The following is a 14,693-nucleotide window of genomic DNA, read 5'->3' on the forward strand; positions in this document are numbered from 1 at the left end:
TCAGTAAGACATGCCTGTTAAGATGCAGAGAGACACAGTTGCTGTTCAGTAAGACATGCATGTTAAGATGCAGAGAGACACAGTTGCCGTTCAGTAAGACATGCACGTTAAGATGCAGAAGACACAGTTGCCGTTCAGTAAGACATGCACGTTAAGATGCAGAGAGACACAGTTGCCGTTCAGTAAGACATGCATGTTAAGATGCAGAGAGACACATTTGCTGTTCAGTAAGACATGCATGTTAAGATGCAGAGAGACACAGTTGCGTGTGCCGAGTGGGGAGCTTGGAGAGGCCTGGGGGGACGCTCGGGAGACACCCAGGGCGCGCGAGAGATGAGCGAACATTTAGCCATGGAGCTGGTTCCCTAGTGAGTATATTTACATGCATGACGAACATAGATGAAACACAGTTGAAGAAATTGTGAATGTTTTTTTTTATGGCACATCTTTGAAAATAATGGGCGAGCAGGTCTGTTTCCTCCTGTGCGAAGCGCTCCTTGTGCAGCTGTTCAAATGTCTCTGCCACTGGGAAATTGTGAGTTCGCTCTAACGCTCGCGCACTGGTATTTAAAGGGATAGAAATCAACTCCTCTAATTGGCCATAATGAAACGAAGCCCGCCCCCATCACAATCAAGTGCGTTTTTTTAGCTAACCAACCTCCTTTAAAAGTGTGCCGGCCTGTGACATCATCGCCTCTTCATGCACAAAATGACCACAATTGAATGAGCCACACCTTAGAGCAACAGCGCCTGCGTTTCATTGCGACTTTTCACGGGCTGTTTTCACCATTGTACAATACATGGTGATCACTTTCTGAGTATAATGGCATCTGCCCCAGCGCGAGGTCTGCACGGTGACTACGGAGACTCGCGGGGCCCCACCCCCACGGAGCTTTGCTCGAGCATAAGAGCACCTTTACGCACCTCCTCGGCGGTATTGATGTCCAGGCCCTTGTTGAGATGCTCCTGCAGGCTGGACACCATAGCGTTATTCCCTGGGACACGGTAGATGCCGGTGTATTCCAGACCGGTGGCCTCCACCAGACCGCAGCACATCTCCACAATCAGCGGGACAAACTGGAGAGGGAGGGAGCGTCGGAGCGTCGGATGGACAGACAGAGAGTTCATAGTTCATAGTTCAAGTCCATATCTCTAAGGATCGAGTATGTAATTTAATGAGACCTACATACTCCAAAGGACTTTCAGACACTGGGACTTGACTTTCTATTCTTTAAAAGTAGTATCATTTGTTGAATTTTGTAAGTATACATCTTACATCTGGTCATGTTTGGGTTCATTCTAAAAGGCTGAAGGCCTACTTTGTGGTTGAGTGCAGGCTGGCAGTCCTCCAGTCGGACACCAAAAGCCTTCGGGCTCCCTGTCTTCTTGGCCTTCTTCATGATGTTGATACCCCATAGCGGCTTGTTGTCATCTGAGCGCGCGCACACACACACACACACACACACACACACACACACACACACACACACACACACACACACACACACACACACACACACAATTACATTTTTTCTAGCTTTAAGAAATACATGGTATCTCTGACCCAGTGAGAGAAGGATGTAGGAGTGCGATCTGAGGCCTGTACCACGAAGCAAGATTAGTGGCTTAGCGAGGTAACTTCAGGTTTAACCCTAGATTTGCCGTACCACAACGCTAGTTAACTTCTTACCAAGATAGATCACCATAGCAACTTATGCTCTATGGCTAACCTGCTTTGTAGCAGGTTAAGTTAAGAGGATAAGATCAAAACCCATGAAAGACCCACCTTCTTACCAATCAGCTCTCAAAACAGCGAGTCGCCATTCATATGGTCCCCATATGAAAAATACATTGCATTCAAATGAAAAAGAAAAAAGAAAGAAAAAAACATATGGCTCCTGTTGAATTAATCTAGGAGGACTGAAGCCTTGCACTTGTTGCAGGCTACATTTAAATTAAGCCCTACTTACCACTTTGGAATATGTTTTTATATATTCATTTTTGTGCTCTCAAGGCTAGATACGTTTGACCCTGCCAATTGATTGGAGCTGAATGGTGAGTAAAGAAATATCACTAAACCGGCGTAAAAAGGTTACATAAATGTCAACAAAGCGCACGGTGCCGTGTGCGCAATAGAGCTGAGGCTGTTGGGTTGGACGGTCATACATGCCAGAATAGCCTAGTACATCTAAGCAATTTAATATGGGATCGCCTGCAGAGATTATTCATATCAGGCTACTCCTGCATTTTGCAGCTGCAACTGTGTTGCTTTTGGCCTGATGATGTGATTGAACTTCATATTATTTCAGCATAGTCCTTGTATGATATGGAGATATGCGACTCTGCTGCCAATAGCCTATATGTGACCACAAAATAGGCTATTTTTTATAAATGAAATCTATGCCCACACGTACCGTGTCGATTCAGCCTTTTTTAATTGTATTATCATTATTTTTTATTGATAGCCTATTAGCCTATAGGAATTATTCCATCAGTGCGACCAAACACATCATGAGATCATTATTATTCATTGAGGCTAAATGGTCTAAATACACCTACGGATTTTGGAAATTTAGACTGAGATAAATTACACATTACTTCCACTCGCAAAAAAGACATGCCGGTTTTATTGAGTTTATTGAGAGGGTGAATTGAGCTGCTGTAGATATGTGGAGGCAGAAACCACTCTTCAAAGAAATTACTGATGTGAATAAAAGTGGTAACTTTAGACAGTCATTCGGGAACAGACTAATAATATCCAATGCGGATTTTGATTCTGACATACATAGTAGTAACTCTTCACGATTTGCGCTTTGAATGAATGAGGAAATAGGCATGTCTGGTGCTGAAAAAGCTGGAGCAGTCCATATTGCATTGTGATTGGCTAGTCGTTAAAAACCACGCCTCTTTTGCGGGCACGAGCTCCTGTGCACGGGCATTTTCATGTGCACGTGCTCTCAACTTGATTAGAAAAACCTGGATCCACTTAACGAGTTGAGAACTACATTCGTAGTATCGAGTTAGCAGATGGCAATGATCTGGATTAGCCAAACCAGATCAAGTCAAGTCAAGTCAAGTTTATTTATATAGCCCTAATTCACAAGCATGTCTCAGAGGGCTTCACAGAAAGTATGTCTAGCTGATTCTAGCTAACACACAGTAACAAGAATATACAGAATAAAGATAACATTTGAACATTTGAAGAAAGCAGGAGAGTGGAGGAGGGAGGGAGAGGGAGGAGGGAGGAGAGGGGGGAGGTGGGGAGAAAATAGGAAATGTGGAGGAGGAGAGAACAGAGGAGGAGAGATGAGGGTGCAGGGGAGGGAGAGCCAGGGTAGGGGTAGGGTCTAGGGTTGGGGGAGGGGAGGGAGTAGGATACGGGCCCGGATTAGGGCGAGGGTGGGGAGAAATGGGAAATGTGGAGGAGGAGAGAACAGAGAAGGAGAGGTGGGAGGGTGCAGGGGAGGGAGAGCAGGGGGAATGTGAGAGGGAGGAGAGGGCAGAGAGGAGGAGAGAACAGAGAAGGAGAGGTGGGAGGGCGCAGGGGAAGGAGAGCAGCGGGAATGTGAGAGAGGGGAGAGGACAGAGAGGAGGAGAGAACAGAGAAGGAGAGGTGGAAGGGTACAGGGGAGGTAGAGTAGAGGTAGGGTCTAGGGTGGAGGGAGGGAGTAGGATACGGGCCCGGATTAGGGCGAGGGTGGGGAGAAAATGGGAAATGTGGAGGAGGAGAGAACAGAGAGGGAGAGGTGGGAGGGTGCAGGGGAAGGAGAGCAGGGGGAATGTGAGAGAGGGGGGAGGACAGAGAGGAGGAGAGAGGCAGAGAAGGAGAGGTGGGAGGGTGCAGGGGAAGGAGAGCAGGGGGAATGTGAGAGAAGGGAGAGCAGGAAGTGGCAGGGATTCAGGAAATAGGGGAGAAGAGGAGAAGGAGCAGAGGGGGGGAGAAGGAGGAGAGAGCAGGAGAAGGGAGGGGGGGGCGGTGGGATGTGGGGGGGGAAAGAGCATGGAAAGAGAGGAGAACAAGAAGGGGGAAGAAGGGAAGAAGCGGGGGAAGGGGGAAAGAGAGAGGGGGGGGGGGAGAAGATCAGACAACTGACTACTCTAAGCATTAAGATCAAGGGACAGATCCTGGATCTGCTTACCCAAAATTCATGGTACAGCCCTCAGATCACATTCTGATGACAACACATTCACACCTTGCATTAACATGCGTTTTTCCTTATCCTTATCCTTATCCGGATACAGATCACATTTTAACACCAGGTGGGCGTCCATGTGACACTAAAACTTTAAATCACTTTCACTCTAACTATTTGCTCTGCTCCTTTTATTTTACAGCATTTTGTAACTGGATAATCATAGCAAGCCATGTTTCTTGTACCCACCGGTTTTGGAGGCTCGGCTGGTGGCTGTGTTGTCGGTCTTTGCCAGGAGGAAGGGTGGTATCATGCGCTGGGCTCTGGGAGAGGCGTCTGGCTTGTTGCCCGTTGGACTGCACAAAGCGAAGGAAACAGTCAGCCAACACACAGAGTGAAAGGAGTGACTGGAAGGTATTGTTTGAGACTTTGGGCTTTTCAAAGGAACTCAAACAAGAGACCCAAAAACTCTGCATTCGTTCTGACGAGATTCAAGCTTTCAGACTGCTAATTATGCAAAGATGAAGTTAAAAGTTGTGATCACGCGAATACGTTAGGGATGCATGATATATATTGTGAAATTTATATTTACTGGTTTAGCCGATAAATACCGGCTATAATAATAACAATATAATAAACAATAACAAACAATAACAATAATAACAAGTTGTTATAAGGAAAACCCCTTTGGATCTTTTTGCATAGAATGCCAGGGATCAATCTGTATGTTTTGTTGTATGTTTTGTTGTCATTGTGTTTTATCTGCAGACGAAGCAGCCAGATGCTTTCGCTTCTATAAACGCCTTTATTTTTGAATTGAGTGATGCACTTGACAACAAGCTGTTGACATGTCTGATTTGACAGATTATATCAAAGCATTTCATTTGAATTCTGAGGCAAAATGCTCTATGAAAACCAAAGTATTTTTGTGAAGTATTTTTATGTACTTTACTGGAAAAAATAAATTAACATTTGAAGAGTCAGAACTGTTCTTTGTTTTTGTCGTGTTAACAATAGTGATGTCAGTTAGATTTGGTGAGGTCAGAGCTATGGAATATTAAATCATCTATCTTTGCTCACGACATCTTAGCCTCTTCTTCTTGCATAAACTACATGTTATTATGAACGACTTTTTAAAATATAAAAAATGTGAAATGATCAGTTATCGTATCGGCCATGAGAAGCAGGTAAATATCAGTTATCACGTTTTGCTAGATATAACCCAACATACTGACCTTTGTTTCCTGTAGTCATTCAGCTTCTTGTTGATGAGAGCTTGCCTTGAGAAACCAAGCTCCTAGAACAAATGGGAGGTACAAATGAGAGCGTGAGTGTGTGAGAGTACAGCCAGACGGCGTGAGTGTGTGAGAGTACAGCCAGACGGCGTGAGTGTGTGAGAGTACAGCCAGACGGCGTGAGTGTGTGAGAGTACAGCCAGACAGCGTGAGTGTGTGAGAGTACAGCCAGACGGTGTGAGTGTGTGAGAGTACAGCCAGACAGCGTGAGTGTGTGAGAGTACAGCCAGACGGCGTGAGTGTGTGAGAGTACAGCCAGACGGCGTGAGTGTGTGAGAGTACAGCCAGACGGCGTGAGTGTGTGAGAGTACAGCCAGACAGCGTGAGTGTGTGAGAGTACAGCCAGACGGCGTGAGTGTGTGAGAGTACAGCCAGTAGGGCTGTCAATTTTTCCCAAAATAAAGTTTGAACGAACTTCGAATTGCCCGTAAAATGTTCAAATATATTCTAAGTTCTTTGGTGAATTCATTTTTTATTTTTTTTTGCAGGCCAGGCCACCGGCCATCGGCCCGACGTGCCCGATTATGCAGTCCGCGCGCCTGCCGGTTACATCGTATAAATATATATAATGTAAAATATTAAAAGAATATAAAAAAAAATCCTCAGCTGTCCTCATGGTCCAGTCAGTCAGCTCCTCTCCACTGCTGTGTTAGCTTGGACGCTTACAGTCACAACACTGCCTCACAAACTTAGCTGCATCCAACTCGAGACAACTTTTCAGACCCTGGAGACAATCTTTCTCAGAAGAGACTAACGCAACAAATCTCGAGACTTTCTCTGACATGGGATTAACATTACCAGCAAGCAGCAGTTGGTTAATTTTGGTTAATATATATATATTTTAAATTAATTAATTAATTAAAGAAAAAATAAATAATACGAAGTTCGAACATGGCAAATTAGATTCGAACATGCCCCTCCTCCCCCACATTCGAAGTTAAATTCGAATTTAGAATAAAAAGTGACAGCCCTAACAGCCAGACAGCGTGAGTGTGTGAGAGTACAGCCAGACAGCGTGAGTGTGTGAGAGTACAGCCAGACAGCGTGAGTGTGTGAGAGTACAGCCAGACAGCGTGAGTGTGTGAGAGTACAGCCAGACACACCGGGACAACTACAAAGAACTAGCGGCAATGAAGGTCAACTGTTGCGTTGCCTCACGTTGCCTGTGCCATGGCCAGGACGTTGTCCTGGGCTCTAGGAAGTGTTGGGGGTAACTCATTACAAAAGTAACATATTACATGTATATATATTACTTCTAGCAGTAAATCAGTAATATAACTTATTACCAATATGATTTCAGTAATATTATACCAGTTACTCTGTCAAGTAACGCAAGTTACAAATTTAGTTACTTTTTTTAATCAAAGCACATATTTAAATAAAGATACAATTATTTCCTAATCAAATTGTCTTTTTATGAAAATAACCACTATAGATGACAATAACAAAGGAAAAGGATAACATTTAGAATTTTGGACGGTTTACAATGACTTCAAGATAGTTTAAATTATTTTTTGGGATGGTTCCTGGGACGGCGATGTCATGGCAGTCATGCAGTTATTTTTGTGAAAGTAATGCAAAAGTAGTAATAAGTAATGAGTTACTTTACACACACAGTAATATTGGAAAGTAACCTATTACTTTAAAATGAAAGTAACTAGTAATATGTAGAATATTACACTTTGAAAGTAACTTGCCCAACACTGGATCTAGGACTGCAGATATACAAACCAGATACATGAAACAAAGCAGTTTGCCTACCATTTTCACACCACTCTCGCTCAGCACTGAGACAGTTTTCTAATATAGCTACTTCTAATTGAGAATATGTCTGTTTATTTTTTATAAATTCAGTGGAGTCTCACTGATCAAAAGTTGCAAATTAGGGATGGGAATTTCGTGCATTTTCCTTAACTGTTAGTTGAACACGTTAATTAATTGGTTAATCATTAACGCTGCATAGCGTTATTTTTTTGATGCTTGTGCTTTGGAAGGACACAACAGCCTGGTTCTCAATGTAGTTCAGTAACAAAATCACGAAATCCCTCACAGTCCACGTTTATCTGCACCACCTCACAGTCCACGTTTATCTGCACCACCTCACAGTCCACGTTTATCTGCACCATGTCCATTTCCACCATAAAGCAAATCGTCATGCACACCACTACAGCTTCTTTTTTTTTAATACTTTTATTTTTACATCATTTTTGCAAAGATATGTAACAAACATGTAACAGGAGGTCAGGAGAGGTCACAATATACACAGCACATCACTTTGTACAATACATTTTGACAAAAAGAAAAAAGTAAATGTAAAACGGGGTACTGGCAAGAGTCATTTCACTTAACAGGCTTGTCCAACGTCTGGCCCAGGGGCCGGCAAGACGTCCCTGGCAACCTTTGTCTTAGAACAGTCCACAGACAGGCTCCGGGCAGAGACAGTGAAGAGGCTGATAATCCACATCGTCCGTTCTGTCCCCCACTCAAGAGGGCCCAGACATCTCCGCTCTATGAGTTAGGAAAACTGTCCATTTGTACCAGAGTGATTCCCCTTTTTCTTTTTGTAACCTCAGACTAAAAGTTAGTTGCTCCATTCTGTGCAGTTGTTCTACAATGTTTATAAACATATCCACCGGGGGGCGGTGCTTCTGAAGCCAGCATTTCGTGATGGCCTTCTTGCTAGCTGCCAGAAATATCTTCAGGAGATATAGATCATTTCTTTCGGTATCCTCAGAAACTAGTCCGAGGTATAAGGTGGGAAAAGAAAAGCAAACACCATAGCCCAACGTGTCAGAGATTATCCTCAACACCTCCTTCCAGAATAGCCCAATGTCAGGACAAGACCAAAATATGTGGGCATGGTCCACCATTATTGCCCCACATCTCCAACAGGGCAGTGGAGTCCCCATTTGTCTAGATTTCTGTTTTGGAGTGATAAAAAAGCGAATTATATTCTTCCAACAAAAGTCTCTCCATGTCAAAGAGTTTGTGGAAGTGGTTTGAGTTTCCCAGACATTGCTCCACATGATTTCTGTTATGTCTGTTTGCATTTCCCTTTCCCACCTTTGCTTTATGTACTCTGTAGAGTGTTTATTCAGAGACTGAATACCATGATATAATTTACTTATGATACCCTTGCTACTCGCTGAGTTATAAGCATCCATGAATACTCTGGTTATCATTGACACTTCCCCGGTGTTTGCATCTTTAATGTTAGTCCAGAAGTAACTGCGAAGCTGAAGGTATCTAAAAAAGTCTGATTTGGGGTCTAAGTCATATTTCTGGTACAGGTTTTGGAAACTATCTATTTCCCCGTTCACCACTATTCCACAGAGTGCTGTTATTCCATTTTGAGACCATCTTTTGTATCTGGAGTCCATAGAGGCTGGTGCAAAACCCGGGTCGTACGCTGGCCAGCTGAGTAACTTAATCTCTCTTTGAATCCGAAATCTCTTGACCACTTGCCTCCACACTTTAAGTGAGAGGTTAACCCATGGGTTTGAAGCCAGTGTCAGTTCCCCTATCGTGTTAGGGTGGCCGAGTAGTGATTGAATTGGAGTCTCTACTAGAGAGGTTTCAATGTTTTTCCATTTTGCCACATATGTAGGATTGCACCAGCCTACTAAGGGTCTCAGCTGGGCTGATAAATAGTAGTCCATCAAACATGGAAGGGCAAGCCCCCCCCTCTCCTTTGGTAGTTGAAGTGTCGTATATTTCACCCTAGGTTTCTTATTGTTCCAAATAAAACGTGATATATGTCTGTTCCATTCTCTAAATTGTTTGGGGGAAATCTCCACTGGAAGAGCCAGAAATAAGTATAGTAGACGTGGTAGGATATTCATCTTCACCGTTCTAATTCTGTTACCCAGTTCAAGTGGGAGGTGGTCCCATCTGTTGAGGTCATCGTATATTTTTTTATTAATATAATTATAGTTAATGTCGTTTAGTGATGATAGTTCTTTTGGTATAAGTACACCTAAATATTTTATATGTGGGGAGTGCCAATTAAAATTATATCTATCTTTAAGTTCTTGTGTGGGGGTATAATTAAATAATAGGGCCTGTGTTTTATGCATGTTAATGACATACCCAGAGTATTGTCCATATGCTTTCAGAATGTTCATCAGCAGTGGTACACTGGAGCCAGGTTCCCTGACTGTGATCAATACGTCGTCCGCATACAGAGATATTTTATATTCTTTCCCATTTATGTAGATACCTTCTAGGGTTGATTCCTGCCTGATTAATTGGGCCAGCGGTTCTATGAAAAAATTGAAGAGGAGGGGACTAGCCGGACAACCCTGTCTGCAGCCCCTTTGTATGTTTATAGGGTTTGATAGGCTACCATTGACCTTGATCCGTGCTGTCGGGGACGTGTAGAGTGCTTGTATTGAGAGTATGAATTCCTTACTAAATCCGAATCTGTTCATAACTAAAAATAAAAATTCCCACCCAACAGAATCAAAAGCCTTTTCCGCATCTAAACTAAGCAAAATTGAGCATGTTTTGTCTTTCTTAATTTGGTGAATAGTGTGGAGGGTTCTCCGGATGTTGTCATGTGTCTGCCGATCTCTTATAAAACCTGTCTGGTCTTCGTCTATTAAGAGAGGCATCACCGCCTCCATCCGTTTAGTTAGTATGGAGGCATAGAGTTTGCAGTCAGTGTTAAGAACACTGATAGGTCTATACCCTGAACAGTCAGTCCTGTCTTTCCCCTCCTTTGGAATGACCGATATAAAAGCCTCCCTCCAGGATGGAGGTGCAGTACCTTCTTTCAAAACATGATTAAAACAGGTGTCTAGTAGGGGGAGTAGTTTGCTTCTCATGGCCCTGTACCACTCGGGGGGGAAGCCATCAGTGCCTGGCGATTTATTAGAGTTAAGGTTTGAAATTGCCCTATCGATTTCTTCTAAGGTGATTCTGGAGGTTAATACTTTATTGTGTTCTTCACCAATTGAAGGAAGATCTAATGTGTCTAAAAAATGTTCAATTGTGTGTCGGTCAGTTTTGTCTACTCGTGTGTAAAGGGATTTATAATAGTTTTCAAAGGCTTTCTGAATGCCCTCACATGTACTGGTCATTTTATTGGTACGGGGCTCTTTGATTTTATGAATTGTTCTATCTGCTTCTTGTTTTCGAAGTCTCCAAGCCAGTAGTTTCGCAGCCTTTGGGCCTGCTTCGTAAAACCTCTGTTTCATGAATCTTAATTTCTTCTCTATTTCTTCACTAAGTATTTTATCAATTTCCTGTCTGATTGGTTTCATTTGAGATAGAATGGAGGGGTCCTTACTTTTACTGTGAGTCTGTTCCAAGTTTCTAAGTTGTTTTTGTAGGTCGAGTAGCTTCATGTTTTTAAGTTTCTTAAGGAGTGAAGTCCTAGCTATAATGGATCCTCTGAGGACTGCCTTAGCCGCATCCCAAAGTATGATTGGGTCGACATCACCCGTATCGTTTTCAGTCATATATAAATCTAGGCGTGTGGACATTTCAGCTATGAACGCTTGGTTGTTTAACATGCCAGCGTTTAACCTCCATATTGTGTTTTTCTGTTTATATTCTAATTCTATCGATAGGTACACCCCCGAGTGGTCTGAGACGTCCCTCTGACCTATTTTACAGTTCTTTACTCTGTGCATGTCTCTATTGTACATAAAGAAATAATCGATTCTAGAGTAGGCATTATGCCTGTTTGAGTAGAAGGTGTAATCTAGTTCTGATTTATGTGTGTCTCGCCACACATCTATTAACCCTAGGTCCTGAAGCATTCTGATGACTCGTCTCTCTACAGGGCTCCTGTTTCTAGTCTGAGTAGTTGTATCTTGTCTAGGATGGAGGAGCAAGTTGAAATCTCCTGCGCAGATAAGGACACCATAAGTCTCCGAGGCTATCAAATCAAACACCTTTTTAAGAAAATCTACATCAGTTACAGGGGGGGGTACATACACATTCAATAGGGTAACCTCCTTATTTTCTAGTTTACCCTTGACAAGAACAAATCTGCCATCTTTATCTTTTATTTCTGAGATGAGTTCAAACTTAAGAGAATTTGAAATAAGAATGGCCACTCCCCTCTTTTTGCCATTTTTGTAAGAAGAAAAAAAAGTATTTTTGTAACCCAGTTTTTTTAGTTTTTCATGCTCAGGTCGAGACAGATGTGATTCCTGCCAAAAAGCAATGTCTACCTTCTCTCTTTTCATTTTTGCTATTATTTTGCTCCTCTTAATTGGGTTGTTTAGCCCGTTTACATTCAAAGAAAGTATGTTATAGTACAAACCATGCATTCAGTCCGCTCCAAGAACATTGTGTTGACATCCAACTCCTGACCTCAAGAAAAAAATAAAACACACACACAAGTATTACACAGAAACTGCAGGAACTACAGTGAACATTAACAGGGTTGACTCCCATCACAAAGGGTAGAATACACCTTTGGTAGTAAGGGGAACAGGCCACTGGGTGGGGCCCCTCAATCAAGAAAGGGAAAAGGAAGGGGGGTGTGTGGCTCGCTCTTCAGCAGTAAGCAAACAAACATTGGCCTTGCTGCTGTAACTTGAGTAGGGGGGGGGGGGTGCTTGTCTCCTCACAGCGCAATCACAAGAGAGCCGTTAAACTTACTCGGGTCATGCTTGTGGATGGGTGGTGATACCTCAGTTATCTACGTCAGCCGGGGTTTCCCTGCGGAACTCCTTCAGCCTCTCTCGGATTTGTTGCTGACGCTTTCTACTCTCCCGTCTGCCTGCGGGGTTCCATGGCATGAGATTCTGCAGGGTTTCTTCTGTTATGCTTGAAGTCGCGTTGTGGCGAAGGGGCTCATCAAGGACGAATCCGCGTTTGGTCAAATCCTCCGCTGCTTGCGCTGCGCTGCTGTATGTGGCAATCCCGCTGTTGAAATGGACGCGCATCCGGGTTAATGGGGTTTGGAAGCGAATGCCTTTTTCCTTCAGTTTCTTCTTTATCGGGATGTACTCCTTTCTTTTCTTCTGGACTTCCTCCGCATAGTCGTGGTCAAAGTACACACGTTTGTTTTGAAAGAGAGTATCTTTCTTCTTCCAGGCCGCACTCAAGATTTTCTCCTTGACTGTGAATTTTAGAAAACGCACCACAACAGAGCGCGGTGGTTTTCCCGGTGGGGGCTGTGGGGCAAGCGATCTGTGGGCCCTTTCAATACCCAAGTCATCCGTCTGTCCGGGACCTGGTGTGAATCCCAGCTCTGTCTTTATCAAGTTTTCAACCATGTTGATGACAGACGTACCCTCTGCGTTTTCTGGTATCCCAAAAATCCGAATGTTATTACGCCTGGAGCGGCCCTCCAGGTCGGTGACTTTATCTTGCAGCGCCCGCTGGTTATTAAGTAGCTGGACGAGGGTATCTTTGACATCTATATCCCACTTTTCCGCGTCCACCATTCTGTCTTCCATCTCGCCCATGCGTTCGACTGCTCCCTGGATTTGCCCGGTCGCGTCTTGTAGTTTCAGGTTAATGTCGGACGTTAGCTCCTCCATTTGCTTTTTCATGTCTTCACGGAGACTGAAACGGAATTCACCGAGTTCTTTCTTTACCTCTGATTGGAGTTCAGACATCCCCTTTGACATAACTTCACCCATTATTTTACGGATAGAATCGAGAGTGAGGGCAGAAGTCTCTCTTTCTTCTCCAGTCTCCCCTGGGCCGCCATTTTCTCTTTGTACTTCATCGTCCGAGCTATTTCCATTCTCCGCCGTATTACCATTCTTCTGCGATCGAGTACTAGCACCCTTTACTCTTTGGGATTTCTCCCCTTTCTTTCCGGTATCTTTGTTCATATTTTAATGTTCGAAGTTCTTTGAATTACGGGGATTTCACTAGGCCAATGCTGGAGCACTCAAGTTACGCTGCCATCTCGTGCCTTGCGCCACCGGAAGTCCCCCACTACAGCTTCTTAAACAGTCAGATGTGACTTACACCTTGCTCCAGGGATGCGGGAAGTGGGGGGTGCTTAGGGTGGTGCACCCTCTGCTGTTTTGTATTGGAAATGCAATGTCAAAAAATATATATACTATATTTATTAAAATATGTTTTATATGCTTTATACTGCGATATTTATGGTTTAGTTGAAGACTATGAGCAAAGCAAAGGGTTTGTGTTATTTGTATATATATTATGTTATTTTTGATGTTTGGTTTATAATAATAAGATAATAAAATATTACAATAATAATATGTTCAGTGTTTCTGCCTGTGTTGCTGTCTGTTGTAGTGTAAAACGACCAAAAGGGAGAGCAGGTGGTGACATGGTGGTGACAGACACTGCCGATCACCGATTAACACCTTGGTGTGTCTGTACTTTTAGAGAGTACAGACACTAGGCACAGAGAACTAACCTCGTCGATTAACACCTTGGTGTGTCTGTACTTTTAGAGTATACAGACACTAGGCACAGAGAACTAACCTCATTGTCGGTCTTGCTGTTTTCCCTGATGACCCTGATCCAGGCCAGCATGTCGTCTCTGTCCTCAGCCTGCAGCAGGTATTCACAGAAGTCCTGGGTGGTCAGCCTCAACGTGTGCTTCCGCTTGGTTTCGCTGTAGGCGATGTCGATCAGGCACCCGCGGATGCTGATTGGAGGATGCTCGTCCTGGCCGGTCCCGGCACCCCCTCCGTGAAGGACGGCCTCTCGTTTGTCCTTGTAGAGGAAGAGCGAATGGGATCGGAGCACTGAGAAGACTCGCTTCCACGGCCGCATGCCGCCGCCAACTTTCTGCCATGAGGAAAAGATGGAGAGAAATAGTCAAATAAGCTTGAATAGAAATAAACGTTGGAGCTGCAGACCGCTGCATAGATGCAATCAAGAGTTTCTCACACCGCCAACAGTCAGATTACAGAGTCACATCAACCAGTGTGTCTTACCTTTCCCTTCTCTGTGAGGATCTGTTTGTAGTGCAGCCAGCCCTCCCTGCGAACGTCACTGAACGTGATGGTTCCCAGTTCAGATGTGGAGTGGCGCTTGGACCTGGCCTCCTCCTGGGCTCGCAGGCTCTCCAGAGACTAAAACACAATCCAGAGAAGTTACGGAATAAATAATGGACACTACTTAGTTGGTTTAGTAGTGGAAAATTTATGAAATAGATATAGAGAGTAAGTATAGTCAAAATAAATGTTATGAGGACTCACCCCATCAGTAAAAAAGCTCTTGACCCTTTTTGGTAGTCTCCTGTGGAACAGAGAGTACACGTCACAAAAGGACCATGTCTCGACAGACAAAGACAGTATTTTGCAGAAATGGTACA

The 14,693-nt window shown here is 43.8% G+C and overlaps 1 protein-coding gene across 1 annotated transcript in view; it reads right to left on the reverse strand.

The window, feature by feature from the left end:
• Positions 1 to 14,693, reverse strand: part of LOC310775613 (rho GTPase-activating protein 23-like) — a gene marked incomplete at both ends in the record, with an annotated part of 79,342 nt that overhangs the window by 21,343 nt on the left and 43,306 nt on the right. The window contains 7 exons of the mRNA XM_083635774.1: positions 925 to 1,077; positions 1,320 to 1,432; positions 4,383 to 4,489; positions 5,369 to 5,430; positions 13,856 to 14,164; positions 14,314 to 14,451; positions 14,578 to 14,617. Coding sequence (XP_083491900.1) covers positions 925 to 1,077; positions 1,320 to 1,432; positions 4,383 to 4,489; positions 5,369 to 5,430; positions 13,856 to 14,164; positions 14,314 to 14,451; positions 14,578 to 14,617 — 922 coding nt within the window. The remainder of the gene's footprint in view (positions 1 to 924; positions 1,078 to 1,319; positions 1,433 to 4,382; positions 4,490 to 5,368; positions 5,431 to 13,855; positions 14,165 to 14,313; positions 14,452 to 14,577; positions 14,618 to 14,693) is intronic.

The sequence above is a fragment of the Poromitra crassiceps genome, assembly GCF_964638095.1.
Source record: "Poromitra crassiceps genome assembly, chromosome: 4".
Taxonomy (NCBI): domain Eukaryota; kingdom Metazoa; phylum Chordata; class Actinopteri; order Beryciformes; family Melamphaidae; genus Poromitra; species Poromitra crassiceps.